Source organism: Miniopterus natalensis, chromosome 6, assembly GCF_054644295.1.
Source record: "Miniopterus natalensis isolate mMinNat1 chromosome 6, mMinNat1.hap1, whole genome shotgun sequence".
Lineage (NCBI taxonomy): Eukaryota > Metazoa > Chordata > Mammalia > Chiroptera > Miniopteridae > Miniopterus > Miniopterus natalensis.
The window spans coordinates 85,626,538-85,647,771 of record NC_142086.1 but is presented as its reverse complement, the minus strand read 5'-3'; the positions used below and the strand labels follow the sequence as shown (position 1 = coordinate 85,647,771).

Below are 21,234 nucleotides of genomic sequence, written 5' to 3'. Positions count from 1 at the left end.
AAAAGTCAACACACATGTTGACTTGCTGGAATGCTCCTCCCAGCTGGAGAAAACTGTCAACCTGCCAAGCGTCTGTCAGCCCAGTCTGGACATGATCACCTTTGTCCTGACATGATCTAGCACAGAGATGGCTTATCCTCAGGGAGAGCCTGTTTAAAGAAAGGGAAGGGTCACCTCACTGGGGATGGCGACTGAATCGAGGAAGACAGCAGGTGGTATTACAACCTCGCTCCCTCTCTTGTCCCATGATTCAACCACCAGGTTCAGCCAAGTGAGGCCTGCACTCCCCTAAAAGCCCAAACTCTCACCAGAGTGGCAGCTGGTACCCACGGCTCATTCTTTCACTCCCTATTTCGTGACCACACTCCATTGGGGGTCAAATCTCCCCCTGAGCTGCACACCTAGGGGAGACTTATGCTTTCCCTCTACTCCAGTGGAGCCCAAGGAGCGTGGTGTATGAGCCTCGAGGAGGTGTGATTTGTACCAGAGCATCGCAGAAGAGCCTTTCTGATTTTAATAATAATTTTTAATTTATCAGATATGACAAATATATGTATACACATATGCCTATATATCATGGATTTTTTCTTAGTAGGAAGCTATTTTTTTAAATGAGTACACTTGCAGTGGATTAAAAGAAAAATAAATACTAGTCCTATATTGATAAATCAAACACTGTGACAGTGGACCAAAAACACCGAATCCTGGAGAGATCTCATCCTTAGCCCAGCCCCGGGACAAAAAGGGGCCAGGTAAGCAGGTCAAGGCGCTCAGGCGGGAAAACCCAGGGCCTCGCTCCTGTCCTTCCATTCTGTCACACAGCATGTCCGGCATGGACTAGCCCTTCTGGGGAAGATACAGCCTGGGTCTCATGGGCAATAGGGAGTCCAAGTGGACACTGCCCCTGACAAGGGCCTTTAGTGACATGTGGGTGTGATGACTCAGGTGAATGGCAGCCTCAGCCTTGCTGGTCAGGATGAGTCTACTACACCTGCATGACCCACAAATAGTGACTAAGGGAGATTATCTCCAAGTTCATCACAGCTTGCCTTCCTCCCTCCCAGACGCTCTCACAGAGATGCTCTGAGTTCGAAAGGGCACAAACAACTTCTTGAGACCAACTGGATTGACACAATGTCACCACCAGCATGTGCAGAGCATGCTCTTGTGCTGACCAGAAGGGACACAAGAGATCTCTGGATCAGTGACATCAAAGGTGACGACTGCTCAGTCTGCTGTCCTGTGAGCTCGAAGGCAGGGAGTGTCCCATAAGTGTTGTAACCCACTTACTTCTAAGAATAATAACAACCATATAGGCAGGTATTATCATCTCAGTTTCACAGACGACAAAACTGAAGCACAGAGAAGTTAAGTCACATGCCCAAAGTCACGGAGCAAGGAAGTGGGCCAGCTGGCATCTGAGTCCAGGCTGTCTGGGGTCCCAGTCTGGGTGGACAGTAGCACCTGAGAGGCTGGGTTGGGAAGAGGGGCTTTCAGGATTTTCCAGTTCCGTGGTCCCCAATCATGACTGCCCAGTAACGTAATTTGGGGGCTTTTTAAAAAATGCCAATTCCCAGGCTCCATGCAGACCAATTAGATCAGAGCCTCTGGGGTGGGTCCTTGTGCATTAAAGCTCCCCCAAGACTGACAGGCTGCCAGGAGAGAGAACTTCTGCCCTGTTCTCCTGCTCGGTTTACAGCCGAGAAAACTGAGCCCAAAGGTCAGAGACTTGCCCAAAGTCACACAGTTAGTGCCAGAGCTATGACTCAGGACTGTCACTCTCTCCACTCTTCTTGCCTTCCCTTGAAATTGCCACTTTTCACAAAGCTAAGGTTATAACCAGGAGTCACTACATTCTACAGGGTGCTCGTGTGTCCTGCCAAGATAGCTCTGTTTTAACATTTCACAGCCCACACACTAAAGCAAGAGAAAACCATCCAGATGGGCAGACAGGGGTTGAAGGTGCTTATCTCCAGGAGGGCATGGGAGGGCTGTCGGTTGTATGTACATCTGCAGTGCTTAAAGCTCTTATTACTTCTGGAATCAAGAAAATCGATTTTTTTTTTTGCCCAGCTGGGTGTGGCTCAGCTGTTGAGTGTCGACCTGGGATCTAGGCGATCAGGGTTCGATTCCCAGTCAGGGCACATGCCCGGGTTGCCAGAAGGGGAAAAAAGAGAGCAAGAAATTGAAAACCTATTTGAAAAAATAATTACAGAAAACGTCCCCTACCTGGGGAAAGAAATAGACTTACAAGTCCAGGAAGCACAGAGGTCCCAAACAAGAGGAACCCAAAGAGGCCCAGAGCAACACATCATAATTAAAATGCCAAAGGTTAAAGACAAAGAGAGAATCTTAAAAGCAGCAAGAGAAAAGCAGTTAGTTACTTACAAGGGAGCACCCATACGACTGTCAGCTGATTTCTCAATAGGAACTTTGCAGGCCAGAAGGCAGTGGCAAGAAATATTCAAAGTGATGAAAAACATGGAACTACAACCAAGATTGCTCTACCCAGCAAAGCTATCCTTTAGAACTGAAGGTCAGATAAAGAGCTTCACAGATAAGAAAAAGCTAAAGGAGTTCACCACCACCAGACCAGCACTACAGGAAAAGTTGAAGGGTCTTCTTTAAGAAGAAGCTAATGAACAAAAGAATCTGATGAACTAAATAGATCCAGAGACACTGATGCATGCAACAGACGATCCTATTTCAGAGGAAAGAGGGAAGTGGAGTGGAGGAGGGTGGGAAGAGATTAACCAAAGAAGTTATATGCATATATGCATAACCCATGGGCACAGTCAATAATGGGGTGAAGGCCTGAGGAGGGGGTGGGAGTGAGGTAGAGGGGGTCAATTGGGGGGGAAAAAGGGGACACCTGTAATACTTTCAACAATAAAGATAAATTTCAAAAAATAAAAATTTTAAAAAATCAATACGTGCTTCATGCAACTTTTTGCTTGAAAGAATTAGACTTCCTAAACTGCTACTGGCATCCTCAAAGGCATTATTCTGGAAATGAACACAAATTCCAGGCATGCTTAGGAAATATGTGTCAGGACTGATGCTTATCCGATTCCTGAAGGAGCCGGATAGGCGCAGCCTCTTTCCTTCTGGGCCCTCGTGTGCTCCTTGAGCCTCCTGGTCTCCAGCTCCGCCAGCCCAGCAGAGGCGGCAACGAGGTCTTCAGCTACTAGAACTTACATAAAACACACAACACGCAGCCAGCCACCAGCTGCTCTGGAACTTGATGAATAATTTAGAAACAAATTACCCTTTTCCAAATGAGTCCAATAAAGTAAGACTCATTGCCACGCTTGCCACGCACCCACTGCGCTCTCCTCTGTGCGGCAGGCGGGACTCCAGCTGCCATAATGAAGGCTGCTCACTTCACTAGTCCTGGTCTAAGGAGAATTCAGCTGAATTAAACCCGCTCGAGGGAAACTGACTGCCCTTCCCCTACCAAAGAAAACCTGTGCAGGCAAGCTCATCTCCCAAATCCATTTCCATGGGCATCAGCAATCAGACTGGAGCTCTTTGCTGCAGGACATAGAAAATACAGACATGCAGTAGTAATTTGCTTTACATAAAGTAAAAAGTCTTCACTTACCCACATGAGTCGGAACCACAGTAAGATACACAGTGTAAGAATCGTGGACTTGCAGCCCCTTCACGTTAGCCACACAAGTCAAAGTCCCACTGCCCTTTGGCGTCAGAGCCAGGATGCTCAGGACACTTTGAAGGTCGTCAGGCTCAGGAACAGAGTAATAGCTTGAATGGCTCACGGAAGCATTGATCTCCCAGGAAAGATCCGGGAGCGGGGTCCAGCCCACAGCACGGCAAGTCACATTACAAGGCTCATCCTCAATGACTACAAGACTGTCACTGTGAATGAGCAACTTCCCTATAACTAAAGAAGAAAAGAGAAACATTCTGAAGGAACGGCCACGTCTCTCAGTTCCAGGCTTTCTTTCATTTTTCTTTCCAATTACATCACATGGATACTACCTCCCCGAACCCAGGATGGCTGAGTCTGCAGTGGGAAACCTGTCTTTATTTCTACTTTCCAGGTCCACCAAGGAAAGTGAGATTGCTCACCAGGAAACATATAATTCTAGAGAAATGAATAAAAATCAGGATCCAGGGAAGTATAAATTATATGAGAAAGAGAAGGCAGAAGTGCCTGCCATGGGGGCTACATAGTCACTAAAGTTGTCCTGAGCTGCCTGGGAGCAAAGCAAAAAGGGAAATAACCTTTACCTTCTTTTCATTGTCAGGTGGGCACATCTCAGTCTCATGGGAAATTCCCTTGGTCAGTCGGATTCTCTCTTTTTTTGGGGGGGGATTGTTACATATTTTTAAACATAACTTCCTATGATATGCCTTTAAATGTTTTTCTAGCTAAAAATTAAATCAAAATCAAATCCAACAGAATTAAAGAAATAACTACCCTCAATCACGTATCAGAATATACTGCTCAGATAATTCTTTAAAGGTTTTTATTGAGGACCTACTGGTATGTGCCAGTGTTGACACTGGAAATAACCCCTCTGAAAATAGCACTGATGCGTGCCAATGTCACTAAAATCACCTGAGGCTTGGCCCTGGTAAAGACAGCCTTCCTGAAACACAAATACATTGAAATGTTCCAGTTAAAATATCCCAAACTCCCAGCTGCGTCATATAATGGGAAGAGCACTGGACTGAGAATCAAAACCTCTGCCCCTGATTCTGGCTTTGCCATATAACCTTGGGCAAGTCCCTAAAACTTTCAGCCTATTTCCTACCTGTCGAATGAGATGATTTGACTCAATTAGTAGTTATTGATCCTTACGGTTTCCATCCCTTTTACATTCTTACAGACCACTGAGGACCCCAAAGGCCTTTTGTTTATGTGGGTTACAGCTATCAAGACTTACCATGTTTGAAATTAGACTCAAATATTTGTTTATTTCTAAATATTCAAAAATAACAATAATAACCTATGACATGTTAACATAGGTTAATAAACTTTTGTGAAAAATACCTACATCTTAAATGGAAATAAATTAAGAAGAAGAGTGACATTATTTTGTATTTATGCAAATCTCTTTCATCCAGAGATTGCAAAGAGCCAGGAGCTGTTCTGAACTGATCTCACAGTCAAGCCGGAACCTGAGCCCGGCAGTCAGCCTCCCGAGTCTGCCCTATTAACCGCTAGACCACTCTGGCTTGGGAGGCTTCAAACCGTCCTCAGTCATGTCATCATTGATCCTCACGGCAAACCTGCGAAGTGGGCAGAGGAAGCTTGTCCCAATTTTAGAGATGAGGAAACTGAGCCAACGCAGGGTCCCCAAGGTGGGAAACTGATGAAAGGAAAACCAGAACTCATATCTTCGATTCCTTTTCCAGTGTTCTTTCCCTTATGCCACTAATCACTATAATAAGAATCTGGTCATGCACTATAGGCCAGGAATCCAGGTAGCCTCACAAAATCACTTAATATCACAAAATCACAAAGTATCATTATTCCCCTAAGTAAACCACATAAAAGTAAAGACACAATGATTTGGCTAAATTAAAAAATGCAAGTAGAGATAGGTAGACATGTATCTGCACCAAATGTTATCCAATTAGATTTGATAGCAGCATGAGCACAGACCAAATCTCTGGGAATTTCTCCTAGACAAGCAAATAAATATACATAAAAAAAATTTCAAAGACGCAATGTGGTCTGCTGTAAAAAATGCTGCCGCAGAAAGCAGGCGCTCTGCTAGCTCTGGCGCATCTGGAAATAGGGTAACTGCATCTTGAAGGACCTCAAAGGGATTCAACCTTGAAAAAGATGTTCTCAGTCCTTGTAAATGATCCTTCTTATTTTTTTCACTATGTAGCATGATCTTCAGCACCTAAAAATTAACTTTTGAAAATAAAAAGTCAGCTATCCATTATCCTAAATTTTGTTTACTTCTTTCTTTTCCCTAAAACCCTAGACACACCTTTGTCTGTAAGAACCATGGGGGGTGGGAAGAGTAATAAACTGGGGAAATTAAGCTGGAAAAGGGGAAAAGTAAAGCATGATTCAAAGCTGATAAAGGTGTCAAAGTGGTGTAAAATCAAAAATAACCGAAGGCGAAGAAGTAGAGTGGAGCGTGTGAACGAATGGGGGCAGGGCAGGACTGTCATCGACTCTTGCTGCCGCACAGAGGAGTGTGGGCAGCTGGCCCCAGAAGCTTCCAGGATGAAATTCCGGGGAAGCCAGTAGGCACCGCAGTGGATGAGGTGGGAAAGGGAGAGCCCGGCTTTAAGGGCCTGAACCACGGAAACGGACAGAAAAGCTGGAAGGAGAAAGGGGGAGAAACGGAGAAGAAGCAGAAAGAGAGTCAATGAAAAAGACAGGAGAGGGAGAAACAAGCAACAAACCAGCAAACGCGCATCAGTGCAGAATAGCTGCCAGCACATGAAAGAAAGGAGGCGGGGAGGGGCTGACAAATCCCACAGAACACTCATGGGCTCAGAATAACTCTAAGTGTAACACCAACTGAGGGTGTCCCATAGGCCATCCTATATGGCAGGAACTTCAGAAGGTCCCTTCCATTCCTCTGACACAACCCAATGGGCTCCGAATGCTCCCCTTCAGAGTTACCCGCATACGCACCTTGGACTGAAAGGAAAGCAGATCTCTGGTGGTCACTGTTCTCCAGGCTGCACTTGACATGCCCCGCGTCGCTGGGTTGCACGTCATAGATGATCAGCTCAGAGATGAAGTTACCGCCCTCCTCGTAACTCTTGGAGAAAAAGCGCTTATCGGGAATGATGAGCTGTGTGGTCGTGACGATCAGGACCACAGTGTCGTTCAGAGACCACATGATGAGCTTCCAGCCCCTGGAGATGGTGCAGTTGAAGTGGGCCTCCTGGCCCACCAGCACCGTTGCATTCTTGGGTCCTTCTATGATTTGGCTGGATCCAGAAGCTAAAAGACAACCAGTTTTTCAAGTAAGTGAATGAATCTATGTAGGTCCATGGTAGAGTTGAACCCTCCTGCATACAAGTTGTGACATCTGAGTGATTGTCCTATGACTCAGACTCCATGTCTTACTGGTCCCAACACCAGGCCTCCCCAGAAGAGCATCCAGTGGACAGGAAGGCACTCCATTCCTCCTTTCCACACCCCTCCCCTCACTCCACAGTCCTCAGCATCCCAGCTGGATTGGCAATGAGGGAACAGTGCTCCTCTCCACTTCCTACGGGCTGTTACCTTAAGTATATGACCTCAGTGTGGCCCAGAGAGCCACCACTAGCCAAGCTCTGTCACAGTAGGGAAGCTTTTCAGCCTCACTATGAAATGAGCATGTTTTTTCTCCCAGTGAAATGAGGACAACCTTCTCCCGGGGCTCGGAGGGGGCAGTGGAGTACCTTGTCTTCACAAAGGCTGGGGACCCCGGGGTGCTGTGATCATAGCCCTTCCTGCCCCCTGCAGCCTGAGAGCCCCCACATGGGGTGCTTAGGACAGTGTCTGTGGCTGGGGAATGAACAAGGTTGCGGGAGAAGAAATATAGCTGGAGAGAGATGAAAGTTGGGTCCCGAGTATACCGTCATGGAGCTATGGGAAAGTCAGTCTCAAAGTATCAAGAAGACGGTACTGTCATTGGTGCCACAGCCCTCCTCCTGAGGACTAGCCAAGGCAGAGGGAGGGATAATGGGTAGAAGGACATAGGGAGTTAGATCCATTCCTGAGAATGCTCAAGGGACGCATTTGGCAGCTCCCTAGAAAGTCTCACCACATCTAGTTGAGTTTAAAACTCAACACTCCAGAGTGTAAGTAAGACCATGGACTCCAGAATGAGTGTCCTGACTCACCCAACAAGTCATCTCCACTTCTCCATGCCCCACTCCCCTCAGCTGCAAAACAGGGACACTAGTGCCACAGCAACGTGTTTCAAGAACCAACCAGGATAACCAAGTAAAGCCCTTCACAGGACCCTCAGGTACTCAGAGAACAGTCACTATCACAAGACCCGCAAGGAGGACCATGTTGACCAATAAGACCAGCCAAGAAAATCCTACATTAAAGTGGCATTGCTTCACCCTTTTCACAAATCCTGCCCTTCGCTCACCAGGTGCTCTGTGACACTGGTTTTAACCAGGATGACAATTCTGACTGGTCTTCCCCATGGGATGCACCGGGGCTCCCCAGTTCACGTGAACTCTCTCATGATCACCTGGCACAAGAGTGCTCTGCACTGAAGAACTCAGGGAATCTTTGGGTCATTTAGGACTGATCTTCTTTTCACCCTAGAAGAGCGAATAGGCGCCCAGAGTTTTCCTAGACTTTCCCATGTTTGTAATAATAACTTAAAGCATGGCAATGGCTAGTCTTCAAGGTCACTTGTTCCCATCTTCCATCACCGGTGTTCTAACGCTGAGAAAACGAAGACCAGCAACATCCCAGGACTTGTGATCACAGCCGGGATCCTCAGACCTTCCCGCTCTGAATTCCCCTCCTTTCCACTCTTTCCCCTCTGATCACACTCAGGGTTTATAGCAAAAAGGCGCCCTGGCAGACCACACACCTGCACATCAGCAAGACTGTGAGGGAGTCCTGTTACCTCGTGGAGTTGTGTGATCCCTGCAGGTGGACCAGGCAGCCCCCCATATACACTGAGTGCCATCAGATAACTGCAGCCTCCCTCTCCCCTTCCAACCTGATAAGGTCAAGTTGCAAGGCAGGTTCTAAAAGAAATCTCATTACGGCTAAAGATTTCTGGGAAGAAAGCGCACAGCTGGACATATTAACACAGCAACACTTCTAAGTACCCAGGATGCAGTGTGGAAACGCACCGCAGGAATAGGCGAAGGGCAGGAAATGGACCACTGCACGGATGGGGTCCGAGGCCAGCAGGACCGGGCGGAGGGGCAGCCTGGGTCAAGGAGGGGCCTGCAAAGAGGCAGGACTGAGAGCAGGCCAGAGGTGACCAAGGCTACTCCCGGGTTGGGTAGACGTGACCGCTAATCTCTATTCTTTACTTACCTCTGGGCATGAGAGAGAAAAGAGAGAAAGTGTGACTTAAATAACAGCTCAGGTTGGATCCTCTCCTTCAGCCCTGGGCAAGTCGCTCTATCCAGGATAAGAGGATAGAGGGTCCTGAGGAAGGGAAGTCAGAAGTAGTCTCCCGGGGAAGCCGCAGCTGCTGTGCCAACTGGGCCCTTTCCCGGAGCCCTGAACTGCACCTTCAGAGGAGGGACAGAAGAAAAGCAGCAGCCAGTCCTGCCCCCGGGGGAGCGACAGGCAGATGTCCCTCACGCTCCACAGCGCCAGAACAACGCTCCCCCCTCCGACTCAGGTCAGTGGGACTGGGCAGGAGCCCGCGGGGCTGGGTGCGGGGCTGCAGGGATGCGGGGACCCCGGCTTGCCACTGCAGCAGAGTAAGCCACAGAGGGACCATCTGGGAGTGTGGCCCCTTCGCGGCCTGGTGCGAGGTTGGTTATGTCACTCCAGACACTGCGCACCCCACGCCTGTCTTTAATGCCCTGCGGACTGCATGTGTGACCAACACAACACAAAGCGACAAAGCTGGCTTTGCAGCTGGGGAGGTGAGAGGGCGGGACCCGTGCCAAATGGAAACTCTTTGAGTTTGTACTTGACCTTTAACTTCAACAGGAGGCACCAACCCTACGCACTAAGTCGCCGGACAGTGCAGCCCCCAGTCTCTGCTCCTCCTGGTGACTCAGAGGCTGCCTTTCCTGAAACGTGGGTCCTGGAACCTGGGACCTCATTCCTCCCTCTCCCGTCCCGTCGCTGGTGCTGTGCGTGACACCGTCCCACCCAGAACAAACGCGAGCAAACTGTAAATAAGACCTTTAGTCATAGTCACCTGCCTCAGCACAGAGCCTCCCTTTCCCCTTTGCTCCCCCTTCCCTTTGTAGAGCAAAAAGGCACACGCGGGGTGAGCCATGGGAAAGATCCAAGTGCCCCTCCCGGGAGCCTCCCGGGCCACCAGCTACAGTGCTCCCCCAACACCAGGCCCCCCCAGGAGGGGGTTATCCACCTGCAAGATACTTATTCATGCCAACAATCTCCGATTCTCAAACGCACATCTGCAGCCTGCCCCCCGGTTCCTCTCCTGCCCCACGATCCACCGCATCAGGCACCTCCGAATAGAGGACGGGCTGCCTCCCAGGGTTGAAAAGCTTCCCTTCTACTTGCCACATCCTGCCATCGGCAAACTGAAGCCACTCAGACAGCAGCACATCTGCAGCGTCCGTGGCTCCCGCCTGTCCCCCACAAACTGATCCTGAACATAAGTCCTACGACGGCTTTTTCTCAGCTCCTCAAAATAGCAGCCAGTTGCCTCTATTCCTCTGCTCCCCTCTTCCCTGGCCCCTCACCTTCTCCCACCTCTTGCTTAACATTAGAAATGAGTAGAGAAGCAGACAATTAAAAGCCAGAAGGAAGAAGGAAACAGTGTGGACGGCAGGAGGAGAGAACTGCTCCGAGGCAGCTCTGAAAGAGAAAGGGGGGGTTCAAACGCCTCAGGGGCTGGGATTGCAGGGAGGAAAGTGAGAAGTGAGGGAGCGGGTCCCCAGATGGGCCTGAGCTTCCTGCTGGCAGCGGCAAGAAGCGAGAGCATCATTGCTGTGCCACCACCACCACCGAAAACTGCTCTCCGCGTGGCAGTTAGAGGGGTCTTCTCAGCACACCAGTATGATCAGGAACCCTCCCTTACCCCCACCTCCACACACGATTTTGTTTAAATAGTTCCATCATTTACAGTCAAGACCAGATAATCCTTACCATTACCATATCCTGACACCCTACTTAGTCTCACATCAACTTCCCTTTGCCCCAAACTCTGCCCTTCTCACCAACTCTTTTTTACCAACTCTTTCTGGCCCCAGGCCCTTTGCACAGGCAGTGACCAGCCTGGCACACTAGTGTTGCTCCTCAGCTCCCAGCCAAGTGGAGGGCTGGCAGAGTCCAATGGATGCCCTCAGCTACTCATAGCCAAGTCTGCAAACCAAGGTGTCCCTACCCCAAGAAGCATCCAAGGGGCTCAGTCTTTTGCTATGTACCCCATCCCCCAGACAGCTCTAGAATTAGCCCATAATACTCACCCCTCCTGGAAGATCCATCTCCAGGCCTCAACCAAAGCCATCCCTGCCTTCAAAACAGAGCTCCGGGAGAAATGTCTGTGAAAAACCATGGACCCAGAGTTCATCAGTTTCCCACTAAGCTTCTGGAAGAAATATTTTGCAACCGTGTCCGAAATAGCCTAGTTGGAGCCACATCCCTTAACTGTGTGCTGAGCCGGGTTTGCCAGCCACACAAGTCCCCAAGCCCCGCACAGCAGGCGTGGTGTTTTCCTCTCCGCTCCACAGACGAGTTTTATCAGCACCTACTCAACACCGGGCACTGCGTCCTATCAAGCAGGGACTTTCAAACACCTTTGCCTCAAATACAGGTTAACACCACAGCCTGGTGCCCACAGACTTCACGTGTAAATAACCCCAAATCAGAATGTATAAAACAGTCCTCACTGCATGGAGCACACACCGATGGCCCCGCTTCTGGTATGCTCCATCGGCCAGAGTTTTAAAAAACATTATCTAGCCATCGGGAACAGAGTTCACTATAAAGCACAAACCCAGTAGAACATATCTGCGCAGTTAGAAGTCAGAACAATGGTCACTTTGGGGAGGCGAGGGGAGGGTGAAGGAAGCACCCGCGGAGGGTTCCCGGCCTCTTGCTGTTACATGAATGTGTTCAGCCTGTGCTAGCGCGTCAGGCCGGGCCTTTGTGGCTGCACTTTTCTGTATGGAGATCATTCTTCGTCACCAAGCCTCAAGACCATAGTGGGAAGGAACACAGGATGACTGCCCTGAGAGGTTGCCATCCAGCCGGGAAAGCAAGACAAGACACCTGAGCAATGACACATGGACAAGATGGAGTCAAACCCAAGCGGGGGGTACAAACTCTAGCTACCCTAAGGACCCCGAGGTCTGCACGCTTCATCTCTACAAAGCTGGGTCTGACCGGGGGACCCTGGCCTGGGACACCCCGGGGGCCATTCTGACAGACACTCTGGGAGCGGTCCAGATTAAGGAAACAGATTATAAAAACAGATTATCACTCCGAAAACAGCAAGGACAGGAAGGCTGCATGGAGGAGGCAACACCTGAGTCAGCCTTCCCTGAAGACCAGATAGAAACAGAAGAGGGACAGGACGTTTCACCAGGAGCAATGACTTGTGAAGAGGTACTGAAGGCAAGTGGCCAGGAGGCACGAACCCCCAGGAAGAGAACTGGGAGGTCAGCTGCTTCTGCAGCACTGCCCCGGAGCTGAGTCAATGCAGCAGGAAACGGACCCCACCGAAGAGGCCCCTCGGTCGGAAGGGCTGGGGAGCAACCGTCTGGCAGCCGTGAGCACCAGCCCCCTCCCAGGCTTCCCCTCCGCCCACTCCAAGTGGAAGCCCCGGAACGTTGCCCCGAGCTCACCTGCTAGGCCAGCCACGACGACCAGCGCAGCCAGGATACCTCTCCAGCTGCCCTCCATCTCCGCATGTTCCTCCTCACCCTGGGAAGACAAGGCCAGCAGTTAGCCTATCGCTGATGCGTGTTTACCACGCAGAGCTTAGCGGAGCCCGACTGGCCCCTGTGTGTCAGAGGACGGGCGACTCAGTGCTTCTGAGTGGCCAGTGGCACCGGCCTCACCTGGGAACTTGTTAGAAAACTAGATGCTTGGGCCCACCCCAGACCTGCTGGAAAAGAGACTCCAGAGGTGAGCCCGGCCACCAGTCTAAACCATGTCCAATTCTGGCACGTGCTCACGTCTGAGGATCACCGTATTACATGACCTTGCTCCCAAGCCTGTGTATAAATTAGGGGATGCCCACGGTACCCCTTCACCACTGAACTACTGACCACGACGCAGCAGCCTGGACTTACAGCTGGTCACTGCAATCATGATGCTTTAATCACCGAGAAAAGAAAATCCTGCGTACAACACGTTTACACTATCAAAAGGGAAACAGGCAACAAAGGGAAGAAATAGATCATAAGCCTATTAGAAGGCAGCAAGAGCTGTGGGAAAATATAGGACAAGGGAATGTGTGTGTGGGGGGGTGCTGAGGGTGGGGGGCTGGCTATCACCTCAAACAGGGAGGCCAGAGGAAGGCTACCCTAGAAGGTGTTCTCTGAACAGTGAAGGGGGGGAGGTGACACCATGTGGATACTTGCAGAAGAGCTTCCCAGGCAGAGAAGCAGCAGGTGCAAAGGCCCTGGGGTGGGATGGTGACTGGCACATTTGAGGAACTGCAGCAAGGGCTCCGGGGCTGGGGTAGAGGGAGGGGTGAGTGGAAGGGGGAGAAGCCAGAGGTAGAGGAGGTTAGGAGTAGGCAGAGTAAGGTCTTATCAGCCCCGGGCAGCACACAGGGACCCTGTCATGTACACCTCCCGGCCCTCCCTTTCAACCCCTTTGCTCTGATAACCCTCTCGCTCAACCTCCATCCCCGATTTTTTTTCGGTTTACCTTTCTCTCCTCCCAAAGACGGGCCTATCCAAGGCGATCACCAACACTGCTTGGGCTCACGGAAGCACTTAGGGCTAAATCATCCACTGATGTATCACAAACTGTCTACAAAACACACACACAAAACAGCTCCTCCTTAACCTTAAGAAAGGGTCTCTATTTGAAATGCTCTTCAACAACCCACATATGGACCACAGTGACCCAGGAGTGGCTTTCCCTTTGTCTCTGGCATCACCCAGATTTCACAGCTGTGGGGGGGAAACCAAGCATCCCTCCAGAACACGGGGTTCCCGGTTCCATCAGAGCCCCGTGTCAGGGTTTTTGCAGTGTGCTGATGCCCCTGTCCAGGGATCCGCCCCTTTCCTCTCTTACAGGCCATAGGGGACAGAGCCATCGGCAGAAATACAAGCCCTGACATGGGCACCGGGAAATACCTGCCACGCTGAGGTCTGCGGACCACGCCTCCCACAGACACAGGGTAAAACTGGGGCAGTGCCGGATCGCAGCGATGCTCAGGCCGCCACCCCGTGTTACATGTGAGTGTGCCACTGGGGACTCACAGCCCATGAGGAGGAACGTGGGTTTCCACACCCGTTTCCTGGCATCTCTGGAAAGCAGACGTCAGCATGTGCACTAAACTAACTACTCGCGTCCAGGCGTGAGGCTCAGAGCGTCTGCACTGGAGGACCTTTCCGTGCGGAGCCCTGGCCCTCGCCATACTCTGAACTAGACTCGGCAAACCCCAAAAACACTGTGTGCCTCAGCAGCAGCTGTGCACACACCCGACTGAAATCACAGACGTCTGAGATTTGTTCAAGATCCCCAATTAAATCACTGACCTCTTTTCGAGGTTCAGCGAACACAACTCCATATGTCAATCACTGCTAATCATCCAGAATGCCAGAGCCCAGCAGGGAATGTAGGAGAAACTGAGCCCTGGGGGTCATAAAAGGTGACACATTTTACCAAAAGCAATAAATGAGCAGTAGGCACCCAGCGTCATGGAAACCTGGGCAACAACTAAAGGTCATTAGAAAACACCCGGAGTCACTGATAAGCAATCAGGCTGCAGACGAAGAACTAATAACAACTTATAAAACACTGCTTCGCCACGGTCCTCGCACACCATCTCTCCCGTGTGCTCTGTAGGAGACCCCGCTTCTAAGGAGCAGGGCAGGGCCCAGCGTGGGTGGCGTAGGGTCAGGCCACGAGCCACAGACGTGGGCTGGCGAGGTGTCGGGATTGGAAGGGTGTGTGCAGGAAGGAACTGTCACAAAGCTGATTCCAAGTCTGAGCTGAAATCAGACAAGCGGCTCTAATTACATGAGGACCCGTGCCAGGTAATTCACAAGTTACTTTCTCTGTGGAGTAGTTTGACCGGTCCCTGAATTTTAACTTCTCATTCATTTCACTGTGGAAGACTTGAATTACCTGCTTTTAGTTGAAAAACTCCAAAGTCGTCTTAAAAATCTGAAGTCTTATTAAATTGTACTAAATAGACAGACGTTGACCCCCAACCAATTCCTTAAAACCCCGAGAAGTCCAAAGCCCTCGGATCGTCTCGACTCACCAAGCTAGCCATCTCCGGAAGAAAACTGCAGAATCGGTCGTCTCTCTCAATTACCCCCCCACACAAACGATCATTTCTGGGTTCTTGGAAAGAGCTTGATATCAGAACATCCAAAGGAGCCCGCCCATCCTGCCTTAGGCAGCAGGAACCTCACGCCCCAGACGAAAGGGCTGCTTCGCGTGGTGCGTGAGAACGAGCCGGCTCGTGCCACGCCTACGAGCGGGCGCCCACGCCCCGACGCTCTCAGCACCCCGCCTGCGTGTGCCCTGCACTGGGCGTGCCCTGGTACCGCCAGCCCGACTCAGGGCAGCCTTGGGACTGCCAGAGACTCCAGAGCAATTCCCCTGTCTCTCTGGGCATTTAATCAAACGCCAGGTAAAAGCCTGTCTGAGGAGCAGCGTGAGTCGTGGTAATTTTCCGGCGCTCGAGCCTGGCCTCCCACATTCCAGCCCCGCCTCGGCTTTCGGCGCATCCCCCAGAGCAGCTCCCTGCGAAAGGGACACCCTCTTGATTAGAAATCGTCTCAAATTCCTACACTCTCAGAGCAGCCGCCCTTTTAATGCCTAACTCTGTGGACGTCGGGAAGCAGAAGACGTTCTGACCGTCCGGCACTTACCCGGGAGGACAGCTAGAGAGCCCCGCGCCCGGGGGAGACTGTCCCTGTGGACGGACCCACCACGCCTGGAGCCGGCTTACCGTCGGCAGGTAGATCTTCTCCTCAGGGCTTCGGGGAGGTTCTGTTTCCAGAAGCCTTCTTGGCCTCCGCCCTCCCTCCGCACAAACACAGGAACAATTCAATCAGGCCACCGGAGCGTCCTGACCCGAGCAGGGCAGTGCACAGGAAGTCCCTCACCGAGTGCTTCCCTCACGTCACGGCCAGGCTCTGAACACAGAGGTGGCCTTTGCCAGCCACAGGCCTCACTCCCCGAAGGTGTGTGCGTTCCAGCAGATTTCCTGTTAATCATTAGCCAGCTCCGAACAGCAGCCCCAGAAGGCGGCCGAGCCTGGGAATGCCAAGGCCTCGGGGCCAGCGGGAGCTCCGGCCGGGCCTCGGGTCCCTGCGCCTCCTCTGGCCCTTCCTCAAGTCTTTTTCCAATATCTGCCTCGTCACCCCTGTTATATTTTAATGGCATGCGGGGCCACAACCGTCGGGGCCCAGCCGTCCTCTTGTTGGGGGCAGAAATGTGAACCGTGCTCTGTTGACAGGGACTGTCCTGATCTGATCAGAGAAAGCGCATTCTAACCGGGCTGAGAGTCGTGCGCCCCGGGACATGAGACTTCACCTTGGAATGAGGTCTGGTCTCATTTTCCAAGAACTGTCTGTCATCATGGAAAGATTAACAACCTCTGCCAAAACAGCGGAGTCCTGGGGGCACCCGCCCTTAGAGACCCCCGGCCGCGTTGCCTGAGACCTGTTAGCACCACGCCTCGCCGACGTCCCCACGCCTGTAGTTCCCACTTCCCCGTGTGATCTCTGTCCTTCTACCCAATATAAGCAGCTGGATCACGGGGAGGGGGTGGAGCAGATTTTCGTGGATGACCTGCTGCTCCCCCACACTGCCGGCATTACTGGAATAAAAGTTCACGTACGATTCAACCCCGTCTCTGCTTAATTGGCTCCAGTAGTGACAGGCAGCCGGGACCACTCATTGCCCGGCTCACTCTCCCACCAGCTGCAGGCTGGCAGGCCCTTCCTCCCTGAGGGCGGCAGCCGGCCAACCTCACTGCCTCTGGCCTCTGGCACAGGCCCCGGGGGCTGGTGAAGCTGGTTCCTCCTCCCTGCCAGGCACCTCCACATCCACAAGAACAGGTTCTTTGTAAAAGAAAAGCAAGAGTCCTTGGGGTGCAGAGCTCTGGACTGTGGCCACCTTGAGAAGTGAATCACAGTTTTCTGTGCAGTTTTGGCTCAGAACTGTTACGTTAAGAGGTTTTCTGCGGGCCTCCTGTGACCCACACCCAGCCCCTCAGACATAAACAAAGGAACTTGGCTTTTCCAAGGGTTGTTGACAATTTCTGGGGGGGGGAGTCTCCCCAAATCCTGGTGCTCCATGCCATATTAAGCTGTCCACCCTTATATGGTTATCTATCAATATCTGCTCATCTCCGCCGTTACATTTTAATCTTGTCAGGGGACTCAGGGTCAAGGGCGTCTACACAGATACAGGTACCAACAGAAAATGAGGATTGTGTATTTAGAGTAAGACCCTGAAGTATAAGTGGGGAAATGCTGTTCCTTCCGGTTGAGGGGATCCGAATATGCCACTCCAAAACAGTCACTTTGGCATAAAGATTATTTTAAGCTGAAGACATTTGAGATTCAACAGATGAAGGGGGGGAAAACACCTCAGAGCAGCAATTTTGGGAAATAGGGCTGCCATAAACTATTCTTCAGGGCGGATCTACTCCCAGAAGGGAGCACACTAGTAACACCTACTCCAGCTCCCTTCTCAAGGGAGTTTATGACCCTGAAGATGGAAAGACCACTCACACCTGTGTAGACAAACACCCCCACTTTCTTATCTCCTGTCCAGTCTCCTGAAAATCTATTTACCTTTCCTAAAGACACCTATTTGTTCGTCCCATAAGAAGCTTGTTCTCCCCCACCCCCCGCCCTTTCCCTGCTAAATTATAAGACTTTATATAAGACTTTAACCACTTAACGAGCCAAATTACTTCTTTTGTTGGCTCCTAAATGCACGCAAAATAAGCCTTTTCCTCCTGCTAACCTGGCTTTGTAATTCACAAGCCCCAGCCACTGAAGATAAGAGGATAGAGGGAAGGATTTTTTTCTTTCCCTTTTTACCAAGCCTTCTGTTAGGAGCTAGTCAGAAAAATGGCAAGTCAAACAGATACCAACCAAAGAATATCATTCGAGCTTCCAGAAATTGTTGTTATACTAACAGTGAGGATGTTGGGGAGAAAAAAAAATAAACTTTTCCTCTACTCTCCTCAGTTTTGTGGCTTGGGCCTTGAACATTAAACTGACAAAAGACAAACTAACAAGACAAACACCAAAGATTAATAAGAGTTTATTAACAGCTGCAGCACTCTCATACAGGGGAGAAAATCAGTGTGGAGTAACTCCAAGGGGTGGTTAGAGCTTGGGCTTATCTAGTTAGTATCTTAAACAATGCATCTGTAGAGAAGAAGCAGGACAAAGGAAAAGCGGCTCAGGCTTCGAGGGCCGCGAGCCGTGGGGAGCTGAGCCGTGGGGAGGTCAGTGGGAGATAAGGCCGCCTGGGAAAGGCTTGCTGCGGAGGTTCTGGGGAGAGTCTCCAGGGGAATGTTCTTTTTGCCCTTCCTGGTACAAAAGAGGAGAAGGCAGAGAGTTTCTTTGGTGTCTGCTGCTTCTCAATTATCTTCAGTTTAAAATAATCCTTATGCCAAAGTGGCATGTTTTGGGGCAGCATATTCTGACCCCCTACAAGTGCCCTTCCCCACGAGACATATCTAATGATGATAACCACTCTCAGAAGTTCTGTAGCAAGGGCAGGGACTCCCCACCCTGGACCCCACCCCCACCCCCACCCTCACCCACGTCGGGCCCGGGAAACTCCCGTCCACCACTGACTGAGGGGACAGCCCAGGCGAGTGGAAAGAGTGGAAATGTGGCTCTGAGACTGTGCCATCCTCAGCATTTTTTTTTTTTAATTTGGGAGATCTGCATTATTTCAAAGTTTGAGCGTGAAGAGTGATTTGACTAATATGTTTGGCCTGTGCTATTTTAAAATCACAAAGTTCAAATTTAAATGAAACATATTCACTGTAATCTGAGTTGCGATAAAGGCTCTAAAGGAAGCTTTGAACGAGGGGTGGGGGTGGGGTGAGATTTCCTGAGGAAACTGGGTGTGAGCTCAGGTGCGGGGTGGGCACGTTAGGACTGAGCTGAGTAGGAAGGCTCATGGCATTAGATGAGACTCACTTGGATAATCTCCCTTTTGCCCCATAATCTAACATAATCACGGGTCCCACCCACACTGGGGGTAAATTAAGATGGGGGTCATTGGTGGTCATTTGAGAATTCTTCCTGCAGTCACTGCACCACGTCCTATTGGCCAAACAGTCACGGAGTCCAGATTCAGGGAGAGTGGACTCAGGCCCTGCCATGGAGAAATGCTGAAGAATTTGGGGTCATGTTGTTTTTTTTCTAAGTTTTTTGTAAATTTTTAAGTTTTTCTAATTTTTTTTTAGAGAGAGAGAGAGATGGGGAGAGAGAGAAAAAAATATATCGATGTGGGAGAGAAACATTGATTGGTTGCCTCCTACACACACGCTGTCCAGGGACCGAACCGGAAACCTAGGTATGTGCCCTGACCAGGAATCGAACCCACAACCTTTCAGTGTACAGGATCACGCTCCAACCAACTGAGCCACACCGGCCAGGTCTGGGACCGTGTTTTAAAACCGCCACATCCTCAGAAAGGGGATCCCTAGTGCACTCCTTGTGGGAATGCAGACTGGGGCAGCCACTATGGAAAACAGTATGGAGGCTCCTCAAAAAATTAAAAATGGAGCTGCCTTTTGACTCAGTGATTCCACTACTAGGAATATATCCTAAGAATTCTGAAGCACTAATCAGAAAAGATATATGCACCCCGATGTTCATAGCAGCACAGTTTACAATAGCTAAGCTCTGGAAACAGCCCAAGTCCCCGTCAGTGGATGAGTGGATAAAAAAGCTGTGGGACAGTCACACCATGGAATACTACGCAGCTGTAAAAAGGAAGGGACTCTTACCCTTTGGGATAGCATGGAGGGACCTGGAGAGTATTACGCTGAGTGAAATAAGCCAGTCGGAGAAAGACAAACATCACATAATCTCACTTATATGCAGAATCTAAAGAACTTAATAAACTGATGAACAGAATAGATTCAATGACATGGAAGCACAGATGAGACTGACGAATGTCAGAGGGAGGGAGGAGGGCAGGTGGGTGGAGGGGGAGAGAGTAGCCAAAGAACTTATACACATATATGCACAACCCAAGGACTCAGACAGTGGTGGGGAGAGGGACTGGGGAGGGGGTGGGACGGGGTGGAGTGGGTCATTGGGGAGAAAAAGGGACATCTGTCATATTTTAAACAAAAATAAAATTTAAAATATAATAATAAATCAATCAATCAATCAATCAATCCACCACATCCTCAATCATTTGGGCTGTGAGGAGAGGACAGGAGGAGTGGAAGGAGACGGCCCAAGCTCACACGGGCGTCCTCGACAAGCAGCTTCCTGGCCCTGGGCCTCGGCGCTCAGGTGTCAGCTGTCCTCCAGGTGACAAGAGGCCTTGGAAGGACAAACTGGTTTTGTCACTGGGCAAAGAATGGTGTTTGCTGATGGGTGACAGGGCTTTAAAATGTGCCAAAGTTTTTTTAAATGGCCATTAAATGAGGGGGCTCTCTGTTGGTACCCTGGCCCTACGCCAGGGGTCCCCACTTAATTACCGGCCTGTTCACACGCTAATTCAGGTTACACGCTAATGGCTGGACAAAAAGCAAAACAAAAGTGGCCCTTTGGAAGTGAACTTAGATTTTAAAAGACAAATAAAAATCCTTTTGAAAATGAGTTCCAAAGCACAGGAAAGAATAAATTGCCTTTGGAACATGAGCATCTATCTTCTAGGCTATTTTTACCGCAGAGTTCTCATTTCAGGCTGTCAAACGGCTTGACACAGCCCAGGTGCGCGTGGCGGAGACGGCGCCACTGTCCTTTTTTGGCTCTGAGCGCCCCGCAGAGCGCGGCTGCCTGGCAAGTGACACTCCTCAGACGGGAACGTTGGCTCCGGCGGTGGGATCTTTCTCGCTTCTGAGGATGAGACTTCGATTTACTTTGACTTCGCACAGGAACATCCCTCAAGCAAACCTTCATGGGTTGGACTGCATCTCCCAAAAAAGGTATGTGGAAGCCCACACCTGCGGGGCCTCCAAATGTGACCTTATTTGGAGATAGGGTCAAGGTGAAATGAGGTCATGCGGGTGGGCGCTAATCCAATATGACCGGTGTCCTTATAAGAAGGGGAAATTTAGCCCTGACTGGTGTGGCTCTGTCGGCTGGGCATCAGTCTGTGCACCGAAAGGTTGCTGGGCACGCTGGCGCAGGCTGGGCCTCGGCCTCGACCCCTGTAGGGGGCATGCAGGAGGCAGCCGATTGAGGTTCTACTCCCAC

At 50.5% G+C, this 21,234-nt stretch overlaps 1 protein-coding gene across 1 annotated transcript in view; it reads right to left on the bottom strand.

Moving 5' to 3' along the window:
- The window catches only part of IGSF5 (immunoglobulin superfamily member 5), a 29,160-nt gene extending 16,617 nt beyond the window's left edge, over positions 1 to 12,543 (bottom strand). Inside the window, exons 1-3 of the mRNA XM_087817932.1 lie at positions 12,469 to 12,543; positions 6,632 to 6,946; positions 3,605 to 3,904 (exon numbers count right to left, since the gene is read on the bottom strand). Of these exons, the coding sequence (XP_087674058.1) occupies positions 3,605 to 3,904; positions 6,632 to 6,946; positions 12,469 to 12,526 (673 nt within the window). The 5' untranslated portion in view covers positions 12,527 to 12,543. The remainder of the gene's footprint in view (positions 1 to 3,604; positions 3,905 to 6,631; positions 6,947 to 12,468) is intronic.
- Positions 12,544 to 21,234: the final 8,691 nt, after the last annotated feature.